At 36.1% G+C, this 17,952-nt stretch overlaps 2 protein-coding genes across 2 annotated transcripts; one reads left to right on the forward strand and one right to left on the reverse strand.

The window, feature by feature from the left end:
* Window positions 1-2,690: 2,690 nt before the first annotated feature.
* Window positions 2,691-4,829, reverse strand: LOC107637389 (glucan endo-1,3-beta-D-glucosidase-like). Its single transcript, XM_016340809.3, has one exon. It carries the CDS (start codon window positions 4,816-4,818, stop codon window positions 2,815-2,817), a length of 2,004 nt encoding a protein of 667 aa, XP_016196295.1. The 5' UTR covers window positions 4,819-4,829; the 3' UTR covers window positions 2,691-2,814.
* A 7,422-nt stretch (window positions 4,830-12,251) lies between these two features.
* LOC107635527 (proline-rich receptor-like protein kinase PERK8) lies at window positions 12,252-17,485 on the forward strand. Its single transcript, XM_016339012.3, has 9 exons — window positions 12,252-12,774; window positions 13,201-14,282; window positions 14,849-15,259; window positions 15,738-15,824; window positions 16,119-16,189; window positions 16,311-16,387; window positions 16,472-16,619; window positions 16,739-16,900; window positions 17,002-17,485. The coding sequence occupies exons 2-9, from the start codon at window positions 13,214-13,216 to the stop codon at window positions 17,242-17,244; spliced, it is 2,268 nt and encodes a 755-aa protein (XP_016194498.1). The 5' UTR covers window positions 12,252-12,774; window positions 13,201-13,213; the 3' UTR covers window positions 17,245-17,485.
* The last annotated feature ends 467 nt before the right edge of the window (window positions 17,486-17,952 follow it).

Below are 17,952 nucleotides of genomic sequence, written 5' to 3' on the forward strand. Positions count from 1 at the left end.
ATTAAGACCACTTCAATGCCTTACTCTACCTTTGTTCTAATTCCGTCAACAACGCCTCGCTCAAAGACACTGTGTTGCACCACAAATTCTACATTTTCGATCACATGACCAGTCTCGGAATAAATCCCAATGAAGCCACCCTCACCGCAGTTACCATACTTACCGCTACAAAAAGCAATGCCAACCGTGCATTTGAGCTTGCAAAGGCCGTTTAGAATTATGGATTTGTCCTTGAGGATTTTTGACCTTGCTTTGTTTGGATTATGCAAGCTTGGAAATTTCGATAAGGCTTATGAGGTGGAAGAACATGTAAATGGTTCTAGTGTGACGCTCGAGGAACCATAACTCATGGCGCTGCTGAAGGTGAGTGCGAAAAACATAAGTGCAAAGAACAAAAATACAGATAAGGTGTCTGAATATTTGCATAAGCTAAGGAGCTTAGTAAGATGTGTTGGTAAATAATGGCATATGTGATTGAAGAGTGGTTTCACATTGGAAAGGATTCTGAGATTGGTTTGGAGAACTTAGGGCATGTGAAAGAAGGGATTTTGCAAAATGGGGGAGGGTGGCATGGTCAAAGGTGGGTTGGGAAAGGGGATTGGCATGGTCAAAGGTGTGCACGTAATTGCTATCGGGAATGTTCGTGGCAATTTTGGGGTTGATCTAATGGAAGGTGGTTTAGGGCAAGAAGGAGAAGAGGAGGAAGAGAGAACTACAGTGGTAGTGGTAAAGGTGAAACTCAATGATGATGGTGATGGAGATAGAGATGGAGATGGAGATGCGAAGAGAAAAGAGAAGAAGAAGAGGAAGAAAATGGAGGAGAAGAGGAAGAGGATGAAGAAGAAGAGGAAGATGTTAAGAGGGAGTTTTTAGTCTCTCCAACCAACGGAACTGACACCTGACACTAGTAACCGTTTGCTATCCGATTACAGGGGCGTTTTGTTTATAAATATTAAATCGGTACCCAAAAGATTCTGACACTGAAAAAATGATACTTGACTTTTGTTATTGACAAAATAGTCCCTGAAAAATTTTAAAATTTGATATGCGTGTTTTCGAGTTCGCCGGAACACATTTTCGGCTAGCACGAATATGATGTGGCCACCATGATTTGATGACCTAGCAAACCATCCAACCCTAATTTCCCCCCAACTCTATTGAGAATCTTATATTATATAGTTAGTTATATAACTTTTAATTTATGAAAAGTTATAATATTAATGTTTGATACAATTTTTAAAATTAATTTATAATTTTTTAAAAAATTATTTAAGTATTTATGAAAAAGTTAAAATAAAAAAAGTGACTTTTTTTATAATAAAAAGTTTTTTTATCATTTTTTTAAATAAAAATTTTTAAAATAAAAAAATCAAATATAAAATAATTTATTTATAAACTACGTTTAATATAAGTTCTTATGTTTTAATACGGTGATATAAGCCTATATGAATAAAATTGATGTACAAGTTTGGGACTCAAACAGAGGTGGATCGATATTGAGTTATCCTGTTCAACTAAGACTTAACATTATCATCTAAAGACAAGTGAAATTTATGATGACCATCTTCATCATCTTGGATACTTCTATTGTATGCATATTATGTAGAACTAGAATATTACTGTGAAGCTGTGAATGCATATTATGCAGCAGCATGGTATGGGGTACGGTGGCATTTAAATGAGGATCATAGAGATAGCGGAATATGGTTTGTTCCTCATGAGTTTAAAATGTAGGCTTGGAATAATTCATCTTCTACCATTGTTACCGATTTCTGAAGTCTTGTTTGCTAATCTTGGTTTTGTGAAGGAGGTTGTGGAGTGGACTAGTTATGATGTTTGGGAAGGAAGGAAGGCATTTTGTGTATGCATTAGAAGGTGTTTTTGTCAATGAAGTTGCATTGAAGAAGACAAGAAACCTAAGTGTTTTTTTATAGATAGATGTCTCTTGTTACTTTCAATCATAATTTATAAAATCTGTTTTATGGTAAATCTTCTGGTTTTTGATAAAGCATAAACAATAATAAATAATATAATACAAAACAAATGGTATTCTTTAGTAATAACAATTATAATAAAAATTTAACATATTTTGAAATTTATTAAAAATTTAATATATTTAATTAATTTATTATCTAACAATTATTAATTATTATTTTTGTATAAAAATAAATTTATATGAGTAATTATTATTTAAGAATGAGTTTAATTTTAATATATTGATAATGTAAAATATTTTATACAATCAATCAATTACATCTATTTTTTTAAATTATTATTCATATAATTAATATAAAAAATAATTACTTTTACTAATACAGAATTACATAATTGAAGATACGTATAAAATTATTTTATATAACTTTATTAGAAGTTACAAAAAATATTTTATTAAAAGTTACGAAAAATATAACTTTTTCATATTTCCAATGTGTTGAATATATTAATAGCACTTCCATTTTGAATTTTAGTTCATTGGATAGTGTACTGTTCTACTACATGATTCAATTGATCTTTAATTAGAAAAAAGGCTGCAAACTTTAACATCATCTTTTATGTTCAACTATGCAACAATATTATGTATCTCAATAGGATAATAACAGAATAATAAGTCAGTGCTCATCAAGAACCATACATTCAATATTCACCACTCTCAATCACCATAACCTAAACCTTAAAATATTGGGGCAGCACATCTCAACAACATAAAAGAAAACAAATATTTTATCCAAATGTTAAACCAGAAAATAGATAATCCAAAAGTGAAAAGCCTCATCACAATGTATTAACCATAAACATTGAAATCATTGTCAATTCTCAACAGCTGTAACGACAAAAGCAACATTGTTTCTCATGACAGGATCCCATTTTTCTATAATCATGCCTGCTGTGAATCCACCACAAGAGATTGCTCATTGTGTTGCCAACATCAAAACCCTTTAAGCCTCTAATCTTCTTCAATGCAACTTCATTGTTATAAATTCCTTCAAGTGCGTACACAAACCCCATCCACATGTCTAATACACTGTATTCAGATGGTGTCGACTTCACAAGGTCCTTGACAAAATCAACATTGTTGAATAAGAACTCAGTAATTGGCAATAAGGGTAAAACATGAAGGCCAATCTTAATCTCCCTCTCAGTATAACAATTGCGCATTTTATCCAGTCTACTGTTAGCAGAAAGATAACCAACCAACTTATTTTCTTGTGCAAAATCATCTTCATAGAGATTATCACCCTCTTTCACATGCCACCATATCTTAGCAGCATGAATCTCCAACGATGCAAGAGTTGATCCAATGGAAGCAAGATGGATGTCACCATAAGCTAGGCCCATCAACGCAGCAGAATAGTAAATATTTACAGCTTCACTGGTGCTGTCTTGTTCCCCTCCTGAAGCCCAAGAGTGCAATTTGTACAGATCAAAACACCTTAGACGTGTATATTTTGAGTTTGATCCTCTTGCCAAGTTCATAAAATTTGCCATAAGTGAGTAGGCTTTAGGCTTATATTTCATTCCCCAAGCTGGATCAATCTTTGCAAGCACTGCAATTCCATAAAGGAAGTACCCAGCACTGTATGCGTCAATACTAATCTTTCCCAGTTTTGCATCATATCGAAAACTGTAACCATCAGAAGTTCCATCCAACCATGGCTGAATGGTTTCATGCAAGAACATCTTCAGAGTTGGGATCACATCAATAAAGCCAACTTCTTCAGCTATTATAGCCAACCTTGCTGCTCTTGCAATGATTCTCCCATTACGGTAAACATCTTCTGTTAGATAAACCGTACCTAGAGTAACAACATCTTTGGAAAGAGCTGATTTGATTTCATCAAAAAAATGTTGGTTAACACCTCTGATAGAGTACCAAGTCACAGGAACATGATCTGCTTCTAACAACCATGAATTTCCAATAACACCAACAAGTTCCCCATCAATGCTACTATACTTACAATTTTTAAGGATAGTCACATTACCCTCACCTTTAGACAGAAGTTGAAGATGGAGAGGGTGTGCTAACATTAACAAATCACCAAACCCTCTCTTCTCCCACTTATATTCAACACAAAATGTCTTAGTGAAGAAAGCATCACCAGATACAGGGTAACAAGTGCTGTACCGGTCAAGAATATCCTCATTTGCTGAACTTGAATTTGGCAACAATGCTATCCTCACTATCACATTAACCCCATCTCCATCGTCAGTATCAGAAGGAACAGCCTTAGAGAAAGTAATCACGCCATCGCTGTAACTAAACTTGATCGGTGAAGAAGCGTATATAAGCCATGTCTGATCATTGTCAAGTTTAAGTGTATACTTGGTGAATGAATCATTTGAAGTAAAGGAAGAAACTTTGTGCACAGTGGATATGGAAAGTGGTGGTGTGTGATGGGAGACAGAGAGAGTAACAAAAGGGCATCCCCTAACAAGGAAGAAAGTAAGATGAGAAGAAGGAATATCCAAAGTGACACTGAGATCACTGAAGGAAGATATGACATGACAATGAGATTGAGAACCTTGTTGGGTTTGTTGAGTTGAGGGAGAGATAGTGATATCAGCTTTGAATACCTGGTCTATGAATCTTGAATGAACACGGCGAGATGGATAGCAGAGAGAAATAGAGGAAGCTGATGATTCGACGGCGTACGGGTGAATGTACACTGGGAGGCCAGAGTCGCCAACAAAGGGCTGGAAGAAAGAATGTGTGGGTAAAGGTGATGAAAGAAGGTCTGAAGATAAGTATTCGGGAGGATCCCTGTGATAACTCGTTGATGGGAACAGAAAAGGTTCATCTTTTTCTCCTGGGAAAGCCATCTTTGATAGGAAGAACTTGTCAACTTCAGCGACACGCAAATGTCTTTTCTAATTATTTATAAGAGTTGTAATTTATGAAGAATAAATTCATTGTTTTTTGGTAATCAAAAGGTCAAGAATAGAATTATGTCAGACACACAAGAATTTATTGTTAATAAGGTCAGTTGAAAAGTTTTAAAAATAATTTTTTTTTTAATTTTTGACTTATGAAAATTAGTAATATTAATATTAGGTGTAATTTTTAAAATTAAATTGCAGCTTTTTAATAAGTTATTTAAGAGTTTATAGAAAAATTAAAAAAAATGAATTCTCTCATAATATTATTATTTTTTATTATATTTTTATAAAATAAAAAATACAAACACAAAATAATTTATTTATAAACTATTTTTAATATAATCATTTATTGTTTAAACTGTTCCAAACAGAGCCTAAATTGAATTTGTATTGCATTATTTGACTTATTTGGCGTGATAAATATGAATGACCATTTCTTCAATCAAACTATTTTGGGTGGTCCAAAAACTTAATAGTGGATGTGCAAAAATTCTAAGGTTGGACTACATATTTATGAAGCTATGAAAAGAGAATGCTTTGATTTCTTTCTACCATATTATCTATCCAGATTTTATAGAATTCTGTTGGTTCTAGTCCGATTATTTCATTTATTAAATTTTAAGTAAAAATAGAATCTTTTTTTCATTCACTGTATTGACATGAATTAAAAAATGAAATCATGTTTTAAGTCAAATTAGTCACTTTGACTTACCGTCTTTACATAAATTATAAGTAAAAAGGCAGTGGGAACTAGAATGAACAGTGCAGTAGCAATAAATGTCAGAATATTTACTTCTATACTCTCTATGCTTTTTTTCTTTTATTTCCAATAAATAACTCGGGATCTAATCCTATAGAGATAGTAAATCTTTCGTCAGCAAATTCAATGGTCTAAATCACATCTCGATGATATCAAATAGAACCAATATAATATCATGAATAACAATATCTAAGCTAAGCTATCAAATCGATTCATCGTCGAGAATGGAATGTATAAATAGAAAAAGTGTGGTTCGAGAATAATACACAGCAATAACAACAATTTTTCTTTTTTTATATTACTAATATTCTTCTTTTTCTATTTACGTTACTACATATAAATAAATATATGAATTACCTCTATATTGAGTTAATTATATTAATAAATATTAATATACTAAAATCTTCTATTTATACAATTTTATTTTTTTTTATTTATTTTACAACAGGCTTGTGGCATATTAAGAGTTATTTTTTTTTAGTTTGAATGTGTTGGCAAATAAAAGACTTAAACCGATGCCATTTCCAAAGTTTTAATCATAAAGATAGTAATTATGATCTCTACCTTTTCCAAAGCCAAAAAAAGTAACTCAAATTTGATTTGAGCATCCAAAAAGTCACCTCAGTGATGATTCTTAAATATGGTGATATAAGCCTATATGAACAAAATTGATGTGCAAGTTTGGGATTCAGACAGAAGAGGATATATAAGGATATTGCGTTATCTTGTTCAACTAAAGACTTGACATTATCATCTACAGACAAGTGAAATTTATGATGACCATCTTCATCATCTTGGATACTTCCTCTATGGTATGCATATTACATAGAATATTACTGAAGCTGTGAATGCATATTATGGTATGGGGTGGCATTTAAATGGCGATCATATAATGCTGGGCCAACAACAGAGAGAGAGCGGAATATGGTTTGTTTCTAATGAGTTTAAATTGTAGGCTTGGGATAATTCATCTTCTACCATTGTTGCTAGAGCCGGAGCTAAAAAAATTTTTGAGAGGGGACAACACAAAAAATATAAGTTAAGAAGGAAGAAAAATTGAAAATTAAAAAGGAATCAGACTGAAAAATTAGAGACTTAGTATGTACTGAACTCTTGTTTTCTAATGTTGGTTTTGTAAAGGAGGTTGTGGAGTGGACTAGTTATGATGTTTGGGAAGGAAGGAAGGCATTTGTGTATGCATTAGAAGGTGTTTATTTCAATGAAGTTGCATTGAAGAAGATTAGAAACCTAAGTGTTTTTTTATAGATAGATGTCTCTTGTTACTTTGAATCATAATTTAATTATAAAATTTGTTTTATGGTAAATCTTCTGGTGCATAAAAAATAATATAAAACAAATGGTATTCTTTAGTAATAAGAATTATATATGTATCTATATATTTTATTGGTAAGATTTGAAATCACAAAAGAGTGCAAGTAAGCCATCTTTTTAAGGAGAGAAGCCAGGAAGCTATCCATTGTTAAAATAAAATAGAAAAAGAAAAAATATTATTTATTTAGCTCACCAAATCTTAAACTTTGCTTTGAAGGATGAAGCAACATGGTTTGTGACAAATGATCATAAACAATTCGAATGGACAGCTTCATGCATTTGGATTATTTGTGACAGTAAGAAGAAACTGTCACCATTCACCAGTCTCTCCCTCATTTCCCTTTTCAAAAAACAATTAATATCATAAAAAAATACATTTATTTTATATAAGCGTATACAATGGAATCAAGCTAAGTAATCAATAGGGCTGTCAAAATGGGCTAAATCCATCGAGTCAGTCCGTTTACTCGTTTAAATAGGTGGATTTTGTTTCTAAAATTAATCCCGTTTAAATTTCGGACTAAACGAGTTGAGCCCGATTAACCCAAAAAAAATGACGGGTTAAACGGGCTAGCTCGCGGACTAAACGGGTGCTCATTTAAATTTTTTTTACATTTTAAAAAAAAAAAGTAGCACTTTTAACTAATATTTCTTTTATCCGACCTCAAAATCCAATCCATCAACTAAAAAATATTATTTTTTAATAGTTTTTGACCTAAAAGTGGTATTTTTTATCAAAAATATTTTTCAAAAATAAAATAAAATGATAAACAGGTTGGCCCGTTTAACCCATCAAACTGACCATAAATGGTCCAAGCTAAAAAATTTTAGCCGCGAATAAAGTGGGTTTAAACGGGTTAGTCCATTTAACCCACGGGTTTAACGGACCGGACCTAAATAAGTCGAACTAGTCCGTTTGACAGCTCTACTGACTGGTCCAACTAATATAAATAACACTTTAATTAACATTTTCATACTCTACTCGACTTAATCATCTTCAGTATAATTTATTTATTTAATTAATATTGACCAATGAATAAAAGAATTTATGTATTTAATGCCGACCATGCATGGTTCATAATCACAGCTACTCGGTGCAGCATTCCATTCATAGATCTGTTCTATATATTTATTGCAAACACGTTCTTCATCTTATAATAAAATACTTTTAATCAAAGATTTTTATTCCAAACATTTTTTTTATTTTATTATTGTGGTCAACGTACCTGAATAATTTTTTTATGCTTATTGTTAATTCTTTCAAAGTGTGTGTTGTTTCTTTTCCAAATACAATCACTAAATTAAAATGGAAATATTATAATGCATGCAATCATAGTATAGTTATATTCTTAAAAAAAAAAGCAATCATATTATCTATTATTAATATTTATTTCTTTAAAGAATAAATGACCATTTGTATCCATGAGAGATGAAAACGCTGACATTTATACCCATAAAACTCGAAACTAATCTTGTATCTATGATAGATGCTGTCCATGTGACAAAAGTGTCCTGTCTGGATCTGAGCTTGGTTCGTGGGTTTCCGAACCTACGTGGCACTTCCACCCCCCACTCCCAAAAACATATTTGAGCCAACCATTCACCATCATCATCTTCATCTTCTTCACCATCATCCCCATCCATCATTGTCTCTTCCCAGCCACCATAACCTCCATCACCATCACCTCATCACCGCCACAGCCACCTCCCTTCACCACAACCTCCGGCGACAACGACTTTAAATCGAATCAGCAGCAGTAGCGACATTAGCCGCACCAACAGCTTCCCGCAACAACAATGCCATCGAACAACTTGCAAATGTATTGACATAACCCTAATGCAATAATGTCTCAAAATTCTCAATCAACCATGAAAATAGAACGGTAACAATGAGGGTTTTGGAACAAGGACAACTTACTAAAACTTGAAAAGAACAGATGAATGGAGCGGCTGCAGTATTAGCTTCGTTTAAGCACAAACAACCCCACGGCCACAACCACGGCAGCAGCGATTTCAGCACACAAGAGAGGAATCAGAAACAGAGACAAGGCTGAGCAACAAATGGAGACAGTGGTTTCGACGACAACGGCGGCGACTCCCGCTAGTGACGGCAACGAGCTCCCGTGATGATGACGGCGACTGGGTGTGGCGGTGGTGACAGGATCGGCTTTCCCTCTCTCTCTCATCTTCGCGCACTTTCTCTCCCTCTTCGAAGCTCGACAGTGACGCATAGTGAGGCGCGATGGCGGCCCTAGCTCGATGGTGGCTGGACAGTGGCGGAGCACGACGGCTCCTCTTCCCCTTGCGGCGACTCTGGCTCGCGACGCGCGCTCTCTCCCTCGACGTTGGCAACAGCGACAATGTCTCCCTCTTCTTGCGTGGTGGCTCGGCGTCTTGACGGCGGCGGTGGTGCGCGACGGTGGCTGGTGACGGCGCGATACCCTGCCTCTCTCGGATCTCTCGTGCTCTCTCCTCACTCTCTGAATCTCTCGTTTCTCTGCTCTCTTCCTCCTTGCTCTCTTATTTCCTCTGTTAGTGTGTATGTCATGTGTTTTTGTCGCCGGAGGTTGTGGTGAAGGGAGGTGGTTGTGGCGGTGCTGAGGTGATGGTGATGGAGGTTATGGTGGCTGGGAAGAGACAGTGATGAATGAGGATGATGGTGAAGAAGATGAAGATGATGATGGTGAATGGTTGGCTCAGATACGGCTTTGGGGGGGGGGGGTGGGAGTGCCACGTAGGTTCGGAAACCCACGAACCAAGCTCAGATCCAAGCCAGGGCACTTTTGTCACACGGACAGCATCTATCATGGGTACAAGATTAGTTTCGAGCTTTCATGGGTACAAATGTCAGCGTTTTCATCTCTCATGGGTACAAATGGTCATTTATTCTTTCTTTAAATATATTGTTTATAAAAATATTATTTACAAACTGAAAATCAGGTACTAAATTAGTTAATGTATAATTTTATATGTAATATAAATAAGGGGTAAGTATGGTTTTGGTCTCTAACGTTGAGGGTGAAAATCGAAACCGTCCCTCATCTAATTTTCGATTTAGAATCGTCCTTAACGTTTTTTTTTCGTATTAAAATCGTTCTTTTTAATAAAATTTTTTATATTATTCCTAAACTACCTTTATTTTAATAAAAAAGTTATAAAATTAAAAAAAAAACCGTGTTGGGCGCGAGAGGGGAACGCGTCGGGGAGGAGGGGGGAAGGAAAAGGGTATACGAAGGGAGAGGGAGGGAAAGGGGAAAGGGGAAGGGGAAAGGAAGAGGGGGATGGGGACGACCGCGGGAAGAAGAAAGGAAGGGGGAAAGAGGGAGGCGGCGCGGTAGGTATCATTGCCGCCGTCGCCGCCACTGTTGACAGGAGAAGAGAGGGAGATTTGAGAGAGCTGAACGGGAAGAAAACACAGGAAACCTCGCCGCCGCGCCCAGCCCGCTGCGTGCCCCGTCGCATCGCCACCCAGACCGCGTCCAACCTTCACCGCCAGCTGCGCCTCACCGCTGCCCAACTTGCCGTCGCGCCAGCCACCCACGCCAGAGGAGAGAGATCGAACATAGAGAGACGCGAAGAGGGAGAAGGACTCGCGCTGCTGCTTCTTGCCGCCTCGCCGCTGAGGGAAGCCAGCGCCACCGTCGCCGCTGCTCCTCACCGTCTCGCCGTCTTGCCACTGCTCCTCGCCGCTTTTGCTTCTTGCTTCGATCTCTGTTTCTACTTCGTCTTCTGCTTCTTCTGGGTTTGCTTGAGTTTGAGTTTTGGGTTCCTGTTTTCTGAGTTTGAGTTTTGGGTTTGTTTTTTTTTTGAGTTTGAATTTTGGATTCTGAGTTATGGGTTCTGATGATGATGATGATTTTCTGAATTGAGTTCTTGTTTTTTTGAGTTTGAGTTTTGGGTTGTTTTTCTAAGTTTGAGTTCTAGATCTGAGTTCTGGGTTCTGATGATAATGTTGATTTTCTAAGTTTTGGTTGGTGTGATGCAGATGTGATGGAGTATCAGTGGGTAGGGGTGCTGGTGGTGGATTTTGGTTCTGAGTTCTTATGATTCCATTATCCATGGTGGTGGTGGTGGTGGTGTTGATGTTGATGGAGTATCAGTGGGTGGGGGTGCTGGTGGTGGGTTTTGGTTCTGAGTTCTTATGATTCCATTATCCATGGTGGTGGTGGTGGTGGTGGTGTTGGTGTTGGTGTTGGTGGTGGTGGTGGTAGTGGTGGAGGAGGTAATTGTGCTAATAGTGGTGAGGGTATTTTTGTCCGAAAAAATTAAAAGGACGATTTTAATACCAAAAAAGACGTTAAGGACGATTCTAAATCGAAAATTAGATGAGAAACGGTTTCAATTTTCACCCTCAACGTTAGGGACCAATACTATACTTACCCCTATAAATAACTAATTTAATGACTTATTTTCCATGTATATATAACATGTCCTTTTATTTTAGTGACCTTTATTCCAAAAAAAGGTTAGGATCTCTACAAGTACATTGTTACTCAAATAATCCATGAAACTTTCCCATATAGCTTGATTATTATCAATAAGAATAAGAATAAGAATAGAATTAGTAATTTCTTTTAGCTTACAGCTTACTTTCACACATACAAATATCTTCTATTATAAGTATTAACATTCCTTTCAATCAAATTGAAGTTTAAACCATAGTTTATCACATGTGATGTGAGGGATTAGTCTCTAGTCTTTTTTGCTAAACATCATCTTTTGGTGCCTCAAATGACATGTCAATCACTGACTCACTGAGGATGACAAAAAAATGTTATTCCATGGAATTTAGATATAAGAGGAATAGAATGATTAGAATCTCCCAAAGCACGAAATGTACCATTGTTAAATTATAGACATTTATGCGATTTTTAATAAAATTATTTAACATATATACTCAATAATAAATAACATTTACACTTATAATTAATATATTATATCATATTTGATTTAATTATTCATCATCTAAAAAATAAAGATCAAAATTTTTTAAAATGAAGAAATTTATAAAATAAAAAAATAAATATTTAATTATGACTGAATTAATATAATAAAATTTATATATAATAAAAATTATAAATTTAATGATAATTAATCTTTTATTTTATTACTTTATCAATTTTTTTAATTTGAAATTTCATATTTCAAAATGCATACGGACCAAGTTATGCAATACTCAAATAACACTGAGAATTTTATTTTATACAGAGGAACATAATAATTAATCTAAAAAGGGATAACACAGCAAAAACAAAATAAAATCATATGGGTAATGATTAAATTTGTGCTCTCAATAATTTTCATTTTACTTATTTTATTTTTTTACAGAACAAGACAGAAGCTTTTTCATTCCATTAGCCAGTGCATGTGCTTGTGAGTGAGTGGAGGAAGCAGAGAGAGACTGTGTCTTGTGTGAAGGGAGGGACTCCCCACTTTCTTCTCAAAGTCGTCTCCACGTTCTTATTTGTTGCTGTGTCTTCCACTGTTCCCATATTCCGCAAATTAAGCTTCTTTTTTTTTCTTTTTCTTTTCTCCTTTTTTTTCCTTTTCCTGTTGAATTTTGAAAGCTATTGTGGAACTTCCAATACGTTTGAACTAGTCCTTCAAATACCCTTTATTCAGATTTTGGTAAAGTTTTCATCTTTGGTATATGGGTTGTGGCTTGTGCTAGTTTTGGAGATCTGGGTGTGCTGCATTTTGGACTTGAATTTGTGTTCTCAGGTTGTGGAAATTGCAAGTGATAAATCTGGGTCATAATGCTGCTGGGTGCTCCTTCATTTGTCTTCTGCTGCAAATAGAAGAAAAAGGTTTTTTTTTTTTTCCTTTTTTAAATTATTTCTGAGCTACCTTTCTCTTTTCCCATTGTGAATTTCGCTTTACCTTTAGTATTTGTCAGGTTCTGTAGCTTGCAAAAGTTGCAAAAGTTCCCAACTTTGATAAAAGTAGTTCATGGGTATTGACTTTTTGCTGCTAAGCTAAGCTTTTGTTTTTGGGAGTTGGGTCTTAGTGGTTGTTAGAAGTTTTGATTTTGGAAGAAAATTTGAGCATTTTGTGGTAGTAGAATAGTTGATGATGATCTGAAACCTGGAGTTGATGCTTGATCTGGAGTGTTGAATTTGATGGTTATGTGAAAAAAGATTGGAAATTTGTGAGTGTTATTGAAATTTGGAAGATATTGATGGGAGTGTTATAGTAACATAGCACATTTTTGTTGTTGTTGTTGTTGAGGGTAGATTCATAGAAGATATGGCTTCAACTTCTCCTTCTCCAAATGCATCACCTTCTGCAATTCCACCAGAATCTTCTGCTAATCCACCACCACCATCACAACCATCTCCATCTTCTCCTTCTAAGCCAAATCAAACCTCTGACACCCCTGCACCTTCATCTCCTTCTACCCCTTCTTCAGCTTCACCTCCTTCTCCTTCAGTTCCTGTAACCTCTCCTCCTACCCCATCCCTTTCACCTCCACCATCATCTACTACACCTCCACCAACTCCATCCCCTCCTTCACCACCAGATTCTCCACCACCCTCAACACCAGCATCACCTCCACCTTCAGTTGCATCCTCACCACCACCACCAGCTGCCACTGCTGCCCCTCCTCCTGCCAAGACTTCCCCTTCGGTTCCAAGTTCGTCCCCACCGCCTCCCGTAGCCAGTTCCCCTCCACCTCAACCCTCACAGGCACCTCCTAAATCAACTCCACCTCCTTCTCAACCAGTTTCACCATCTCCTCCACCTCCAGCCAATGTGCCAAGGCCAACACCATCCACCCCTACTCCGCCGAAGGGAAAGCCACCAGAGAGTTCTCCTCTGCCGCCTTCGCCTCCTTCACAACATGCATCCCCTCCTTCTGTTTCTAAACCTGCTCCTTCCACTGATGCTCCCCCTCCATCAACATTGCCATCCACTCCTCCTGCACCTCCTTCCAAAGATGTCCCTGCTCCATCCACATTGCCATCAACTCCTCCTTCAGTCCCTTCGGCGTCTTCACCTCCATCGTCTTTGTCTCGTCCCTCTAATAATGGAACAGCAGCGGGGGCTCCAGCCGAGTCCTTACCCTCTTTTCCAACTGAGAAACCCACTGCTAAACCAACTAATGATGGCACCGATAATATAACCTCGAATACCCCATCTTCACATTCAAAAGGGTTAGGTTCTGGAGGAGCTGTGGCCATTGCCGTTATAGCTGGCTTTTTTGTTCTCAGCCTTCTTGTTATGGCTTTGTGGTTTTCAAAGAAAAAGAAGAAAGGAAAGGGACCAAAAGCTGGTTATACTTTGCCTTCACCATTTACCTCGTCTCACAATTCAGGTATTGCGTTTTGCACTTCTATCCCTTAACTATATAAGCTCATGCTGGTTATTACATGTTGTTTGTTGTCAACCTTGATTGTTACATGTGCTCATAGCAGTGTTATTCATGTGTACAAATATGTGATGAGTTCATGTGTTTGTGCTTTTAGTAGTGTCCTTCGTGACTTCCTGTGTAGACATATTTGATGAATTCAGCTGATTATAAATTTGTGTTTGTAGGCAGCTTTATGAACTAGGTAATAATTGAAATGTGTAAAATTTTCATAGAATATATATAATTTTTAGTTTGTGTGTGATGTGCTCCTAGCAGTGTCCTTCATGTGTACACAAATGTGTTACGAATTCAGCTTATTACAATGATTTTAAGTGTGATAATCAATTCTTGCTGGACTTTATTTTGTTCCAAAGAAGTTTGAATTTTAGTTGTATATATTATTTTTAAAGTGGTACTTTGTGAATGGAATATGTTCATAGGAAGCTTTATAAAGTAATTAATAATTGAATTGTGCAAAGTTTTGCTATAATATATACAATCTTTTAAGAAACATTGGTATTCTGTGCTAGGTACATTATTCTTGAGGCCACAATCACCAGCTAACTACTTAGGTAGTGGTTCTGGTGGTGATTTTGTGTATTCACCATCAGAGCCAGGTGCTGTAAGTAGTTCAAGATCATGGTTCACATACGAAGAACTTATCCAAGCTACAGATGGGTTTTCTCCAAAAAATCTATTGGGAGAAGGTGGATTTGGTGCGGTCTACAAAGGTATGCTCTTTGATGGAAGAGTAGTGGCTGTGAAACAGCTTAAAGTTGGTGGCGGGCAAGGGGAACGCGAATTTAGAGCAGAAGTTGAGATTATTAGCCGTGTGCATCATCGCCATCTTGTTTCCCTGGTGGGCTATTGTATATCTGAGCATCAAAGATTGCTTGTCTATGACTATGTTGCTAACAACACACTTCATTACCATCTTCATGGTAAGTAAGATATCTCTGTGATTCAGTAATTCAAATAAGTAAGAAAATGTAATACTTATTAACAACTTATTACAAATTTACAACTTCAAAAGATATATTTTATATCCACTTTGGTTGAACCATGTGAAAATGTCATATATGAAGTCCATTCTTTAGCATGAAAAGTTAAAAACTAATCATACTGTGCTGCTCTCATTATTTATTTAAATATTTTGGGGGTGAACTCAAGAACTCTTGAAAAAAATTATGCATTATATATTTAATGATTTTGCAGCTTGCAAGTAGATACACAAGATTCTTCCCCATATGTATTCATTAATATTTAAGTTAATATTGCATTTGAGTTCTACTCCTCCAATCCGAAGTAGGTTTTTCTAAAAAGTTTCGGTAATCATGCAATTCTAAGTTTATGTTTAATGGGTACCCTCCTATGTAAATTTTGATCTATAGCTTAATGAATAATTTACAACTTTTACAGGTGAAAACAGACCAGTTTTGGATTGGCCTACCAGAGTCAAGGTTGGAGCTGGGGCTGCTCGAGGAATAGCTTACCTACATGAAGACTGTAAGTTTCTTCATTGTTTTTCCTTTTTTTCCATATTTCATCACTATCCACAGTAAATGGGATTTTCTTTGTACTAGGGGTGTCTTTTAGATTTGGAGACATTCTTATAAAATATAAATATTTTTCTTATGACTAATTACATTGAAAGTTTTGAAGGACAAGATTGTATTCTTGTTCATTTTAAATTTAGAGCTACTTGTGTTTTAGTTGTTGATCCTTTTTTTTTTTGCGGCATAATATTTTTTGTATCTTCTTCATCCCTGTTTCTTACTTCATTTTTAATTAATTTATCAGGCCATCCACGCATCATTCATCGGGATATTAAGTCATCAAACATCCTGCTTGACAATAACTTCGAAGCTCAAGTAAGCCACTTTTGAACTCTTGCAACATAATTGGTCAGGGAATAAGCAAGTTTTCATGCTTCATTGCCAGCTTAAATCACATTTACAATCTGACACCTTTTTGGTATGATTTGGCCAACAGGTTTCAGACTTTGGACTTGCAAAATTGGCTCTGGATTCAAATACACATGTTACTACCCGAGTGATGGGAACCTTTGGGTAGGTACATGCGTTTGCGTGTAGCCTCATCAGTGATCTTTCATACCTTGTTGTTTAGGCCTCTTTCTGCTTATGGAATTGCAGGTACATGGCACCAGAGTATGCAACAAGCGGAAAATTGACTGAAAAGTCCGATGTATATTCCTTTGGTGTGGTGCTTTTGGAGCTAATTACCGGTCGGAAGCCTGTAGATGTCTCTCAGCCTATCGGTGACGAAAGCCTGGTTGAATGGGTACTTCCTATATTAGAAACTTAGAATTAACATTGCTTTGCTTATCATTATAACACTTGCATTTATAGAAACCATAGATTCCGAGGTTTTATTTACTTACTAGGCCAACTTATTCCCAGGCTCGGCCTCTGTTGATAGAAGCACTTGATAACGAGGACCTCGAAATCTTGGTGGATCCAAGACTGGAAAAGAACTACAACAGAGATGAAATGTTCCGGATGATTGAGGCTGCTGCAGCCTGTGTTCGCCACTCAGCAATAAAGAGGCCACGGATGAGTCAGGTAATTTGTTATCTTGTTTTCGAAAAGCTCCTCAAGACTATACTTTTCTTAACTTCCAAGTTACTAACCCTGCATGCATCAATTCATACATCACTTCCTAGGTGGTAAGAGCTTTAGATTCCTTAGACGAAAATTCTGATCTCAACAACGGAATCAGACCGGGGCAGAGTTCAGTCTTCGATTCTGCGCAACAATCCGCACAGATCAGAATGTTTAGAAGGATGGCTTTTGGTAGCCAAGATTACAGTTCCAGTTTCTTTAATGAGTCTCAAAGTAGCTGGATGAGTAGAGAGCAACATGACTCAACAACCATGAATAGATCAGGACCTAGGAATATTATTTGAGATGATTATGATGATGATGGTAATTTGATGGTGGCCAGATCCTGTGTTATAACTCTTGTAAATCTCAAAAGTATCATTTTTTTTTTAACCCTTTTTTGTTTCTTTTTGCCAACATGATTTTGCTTGCTATGATGCCTTCTATTCTTTTGTAATTTAGGTCATTTGTTACATAACTACTTGTATTTATAAGAGTTCAATGATTAATGATATAATATAATACCATGTATGATTTGTTGATCAATCTGCAACACCTATTACTATTAGACCTTTGATTTGGCAATTTGAGAGTGAAATAGGGAGAGCAAGGTCAACAAACACCGAGTTATCATTGATTTGACTCTGAATTCTAGACTATATCATGGAAAGAAACCAGAAACAACCATCTGAAGAAAATGCATTATATATACAGCTAGTTTAGATATCCATCACCTCATTATTTTACAAACCATGGATATTTTATATTTGGACTTTTATTTCAGATATTACACACTTATCAACAATTCTAAACATATAAGATTCCGAAACTCTTTAAATATATGGTTTATGAGTTTATCTTTGTATCGATGCCAATTCTTTTTATCCTTTTTTTTGCTTCTTCTGTGTGCTAGTTTCGATCCAAGGACTTTATAGTTAAGAGCAATGCCAATAACCCTTATCGTAGTTTCATGACCTTTCACCAACATATTAGATAGGAAGCATTTTAGGTAT

The sequence above is a fragment of the Arachis ipaensis genome, chromosome B4 (assembly GCF_059453495.1).
Source record: "Arachis ipaensis isolate K30076 ecotype BB chromosome B4, ASM5945349v1, whole genome shotgun sequence".
Lineage (NCBI taxonomy): Eukaryota > Viridiplantae > Streptophyta > Magnoliopsida > Fabales > Fabaceae > Arachis > Arachis ipaensis.

Excerpts from the sequence above, each read along its gene's own strand:
- LOC107637389 (XM_016340809.3), bottom strand. The coding sequence starts at position 4,818 with ATGGCTTTCCCAGGAGAAAAAGATGAACCTTTTCTGTTCCCATCAACG.
- LOC107635527 (XM_016339012.3), top strand. The coding sequence starts at position 13,214 with ATGGCTTCAACTTCTCCTTCTCCAAATGCATCACCTTCTGCAATTCCA. Across the intron at positions 16,388-16,471 it reads CGAGTGATGGGAACCTTTGG|GTACATGGCACCAGAGTATG; the intron begins GTAGGTACATGC and ends ATGGAATTGCAG. Across the intron at positions 16,620-16,738 it reads ACGAAAGCCTGGTTGAATGG|GCTCGGCCTCTGTTGATAGA; the intron begins GTACTTCCTATA and ends ACTTATTCCCAG.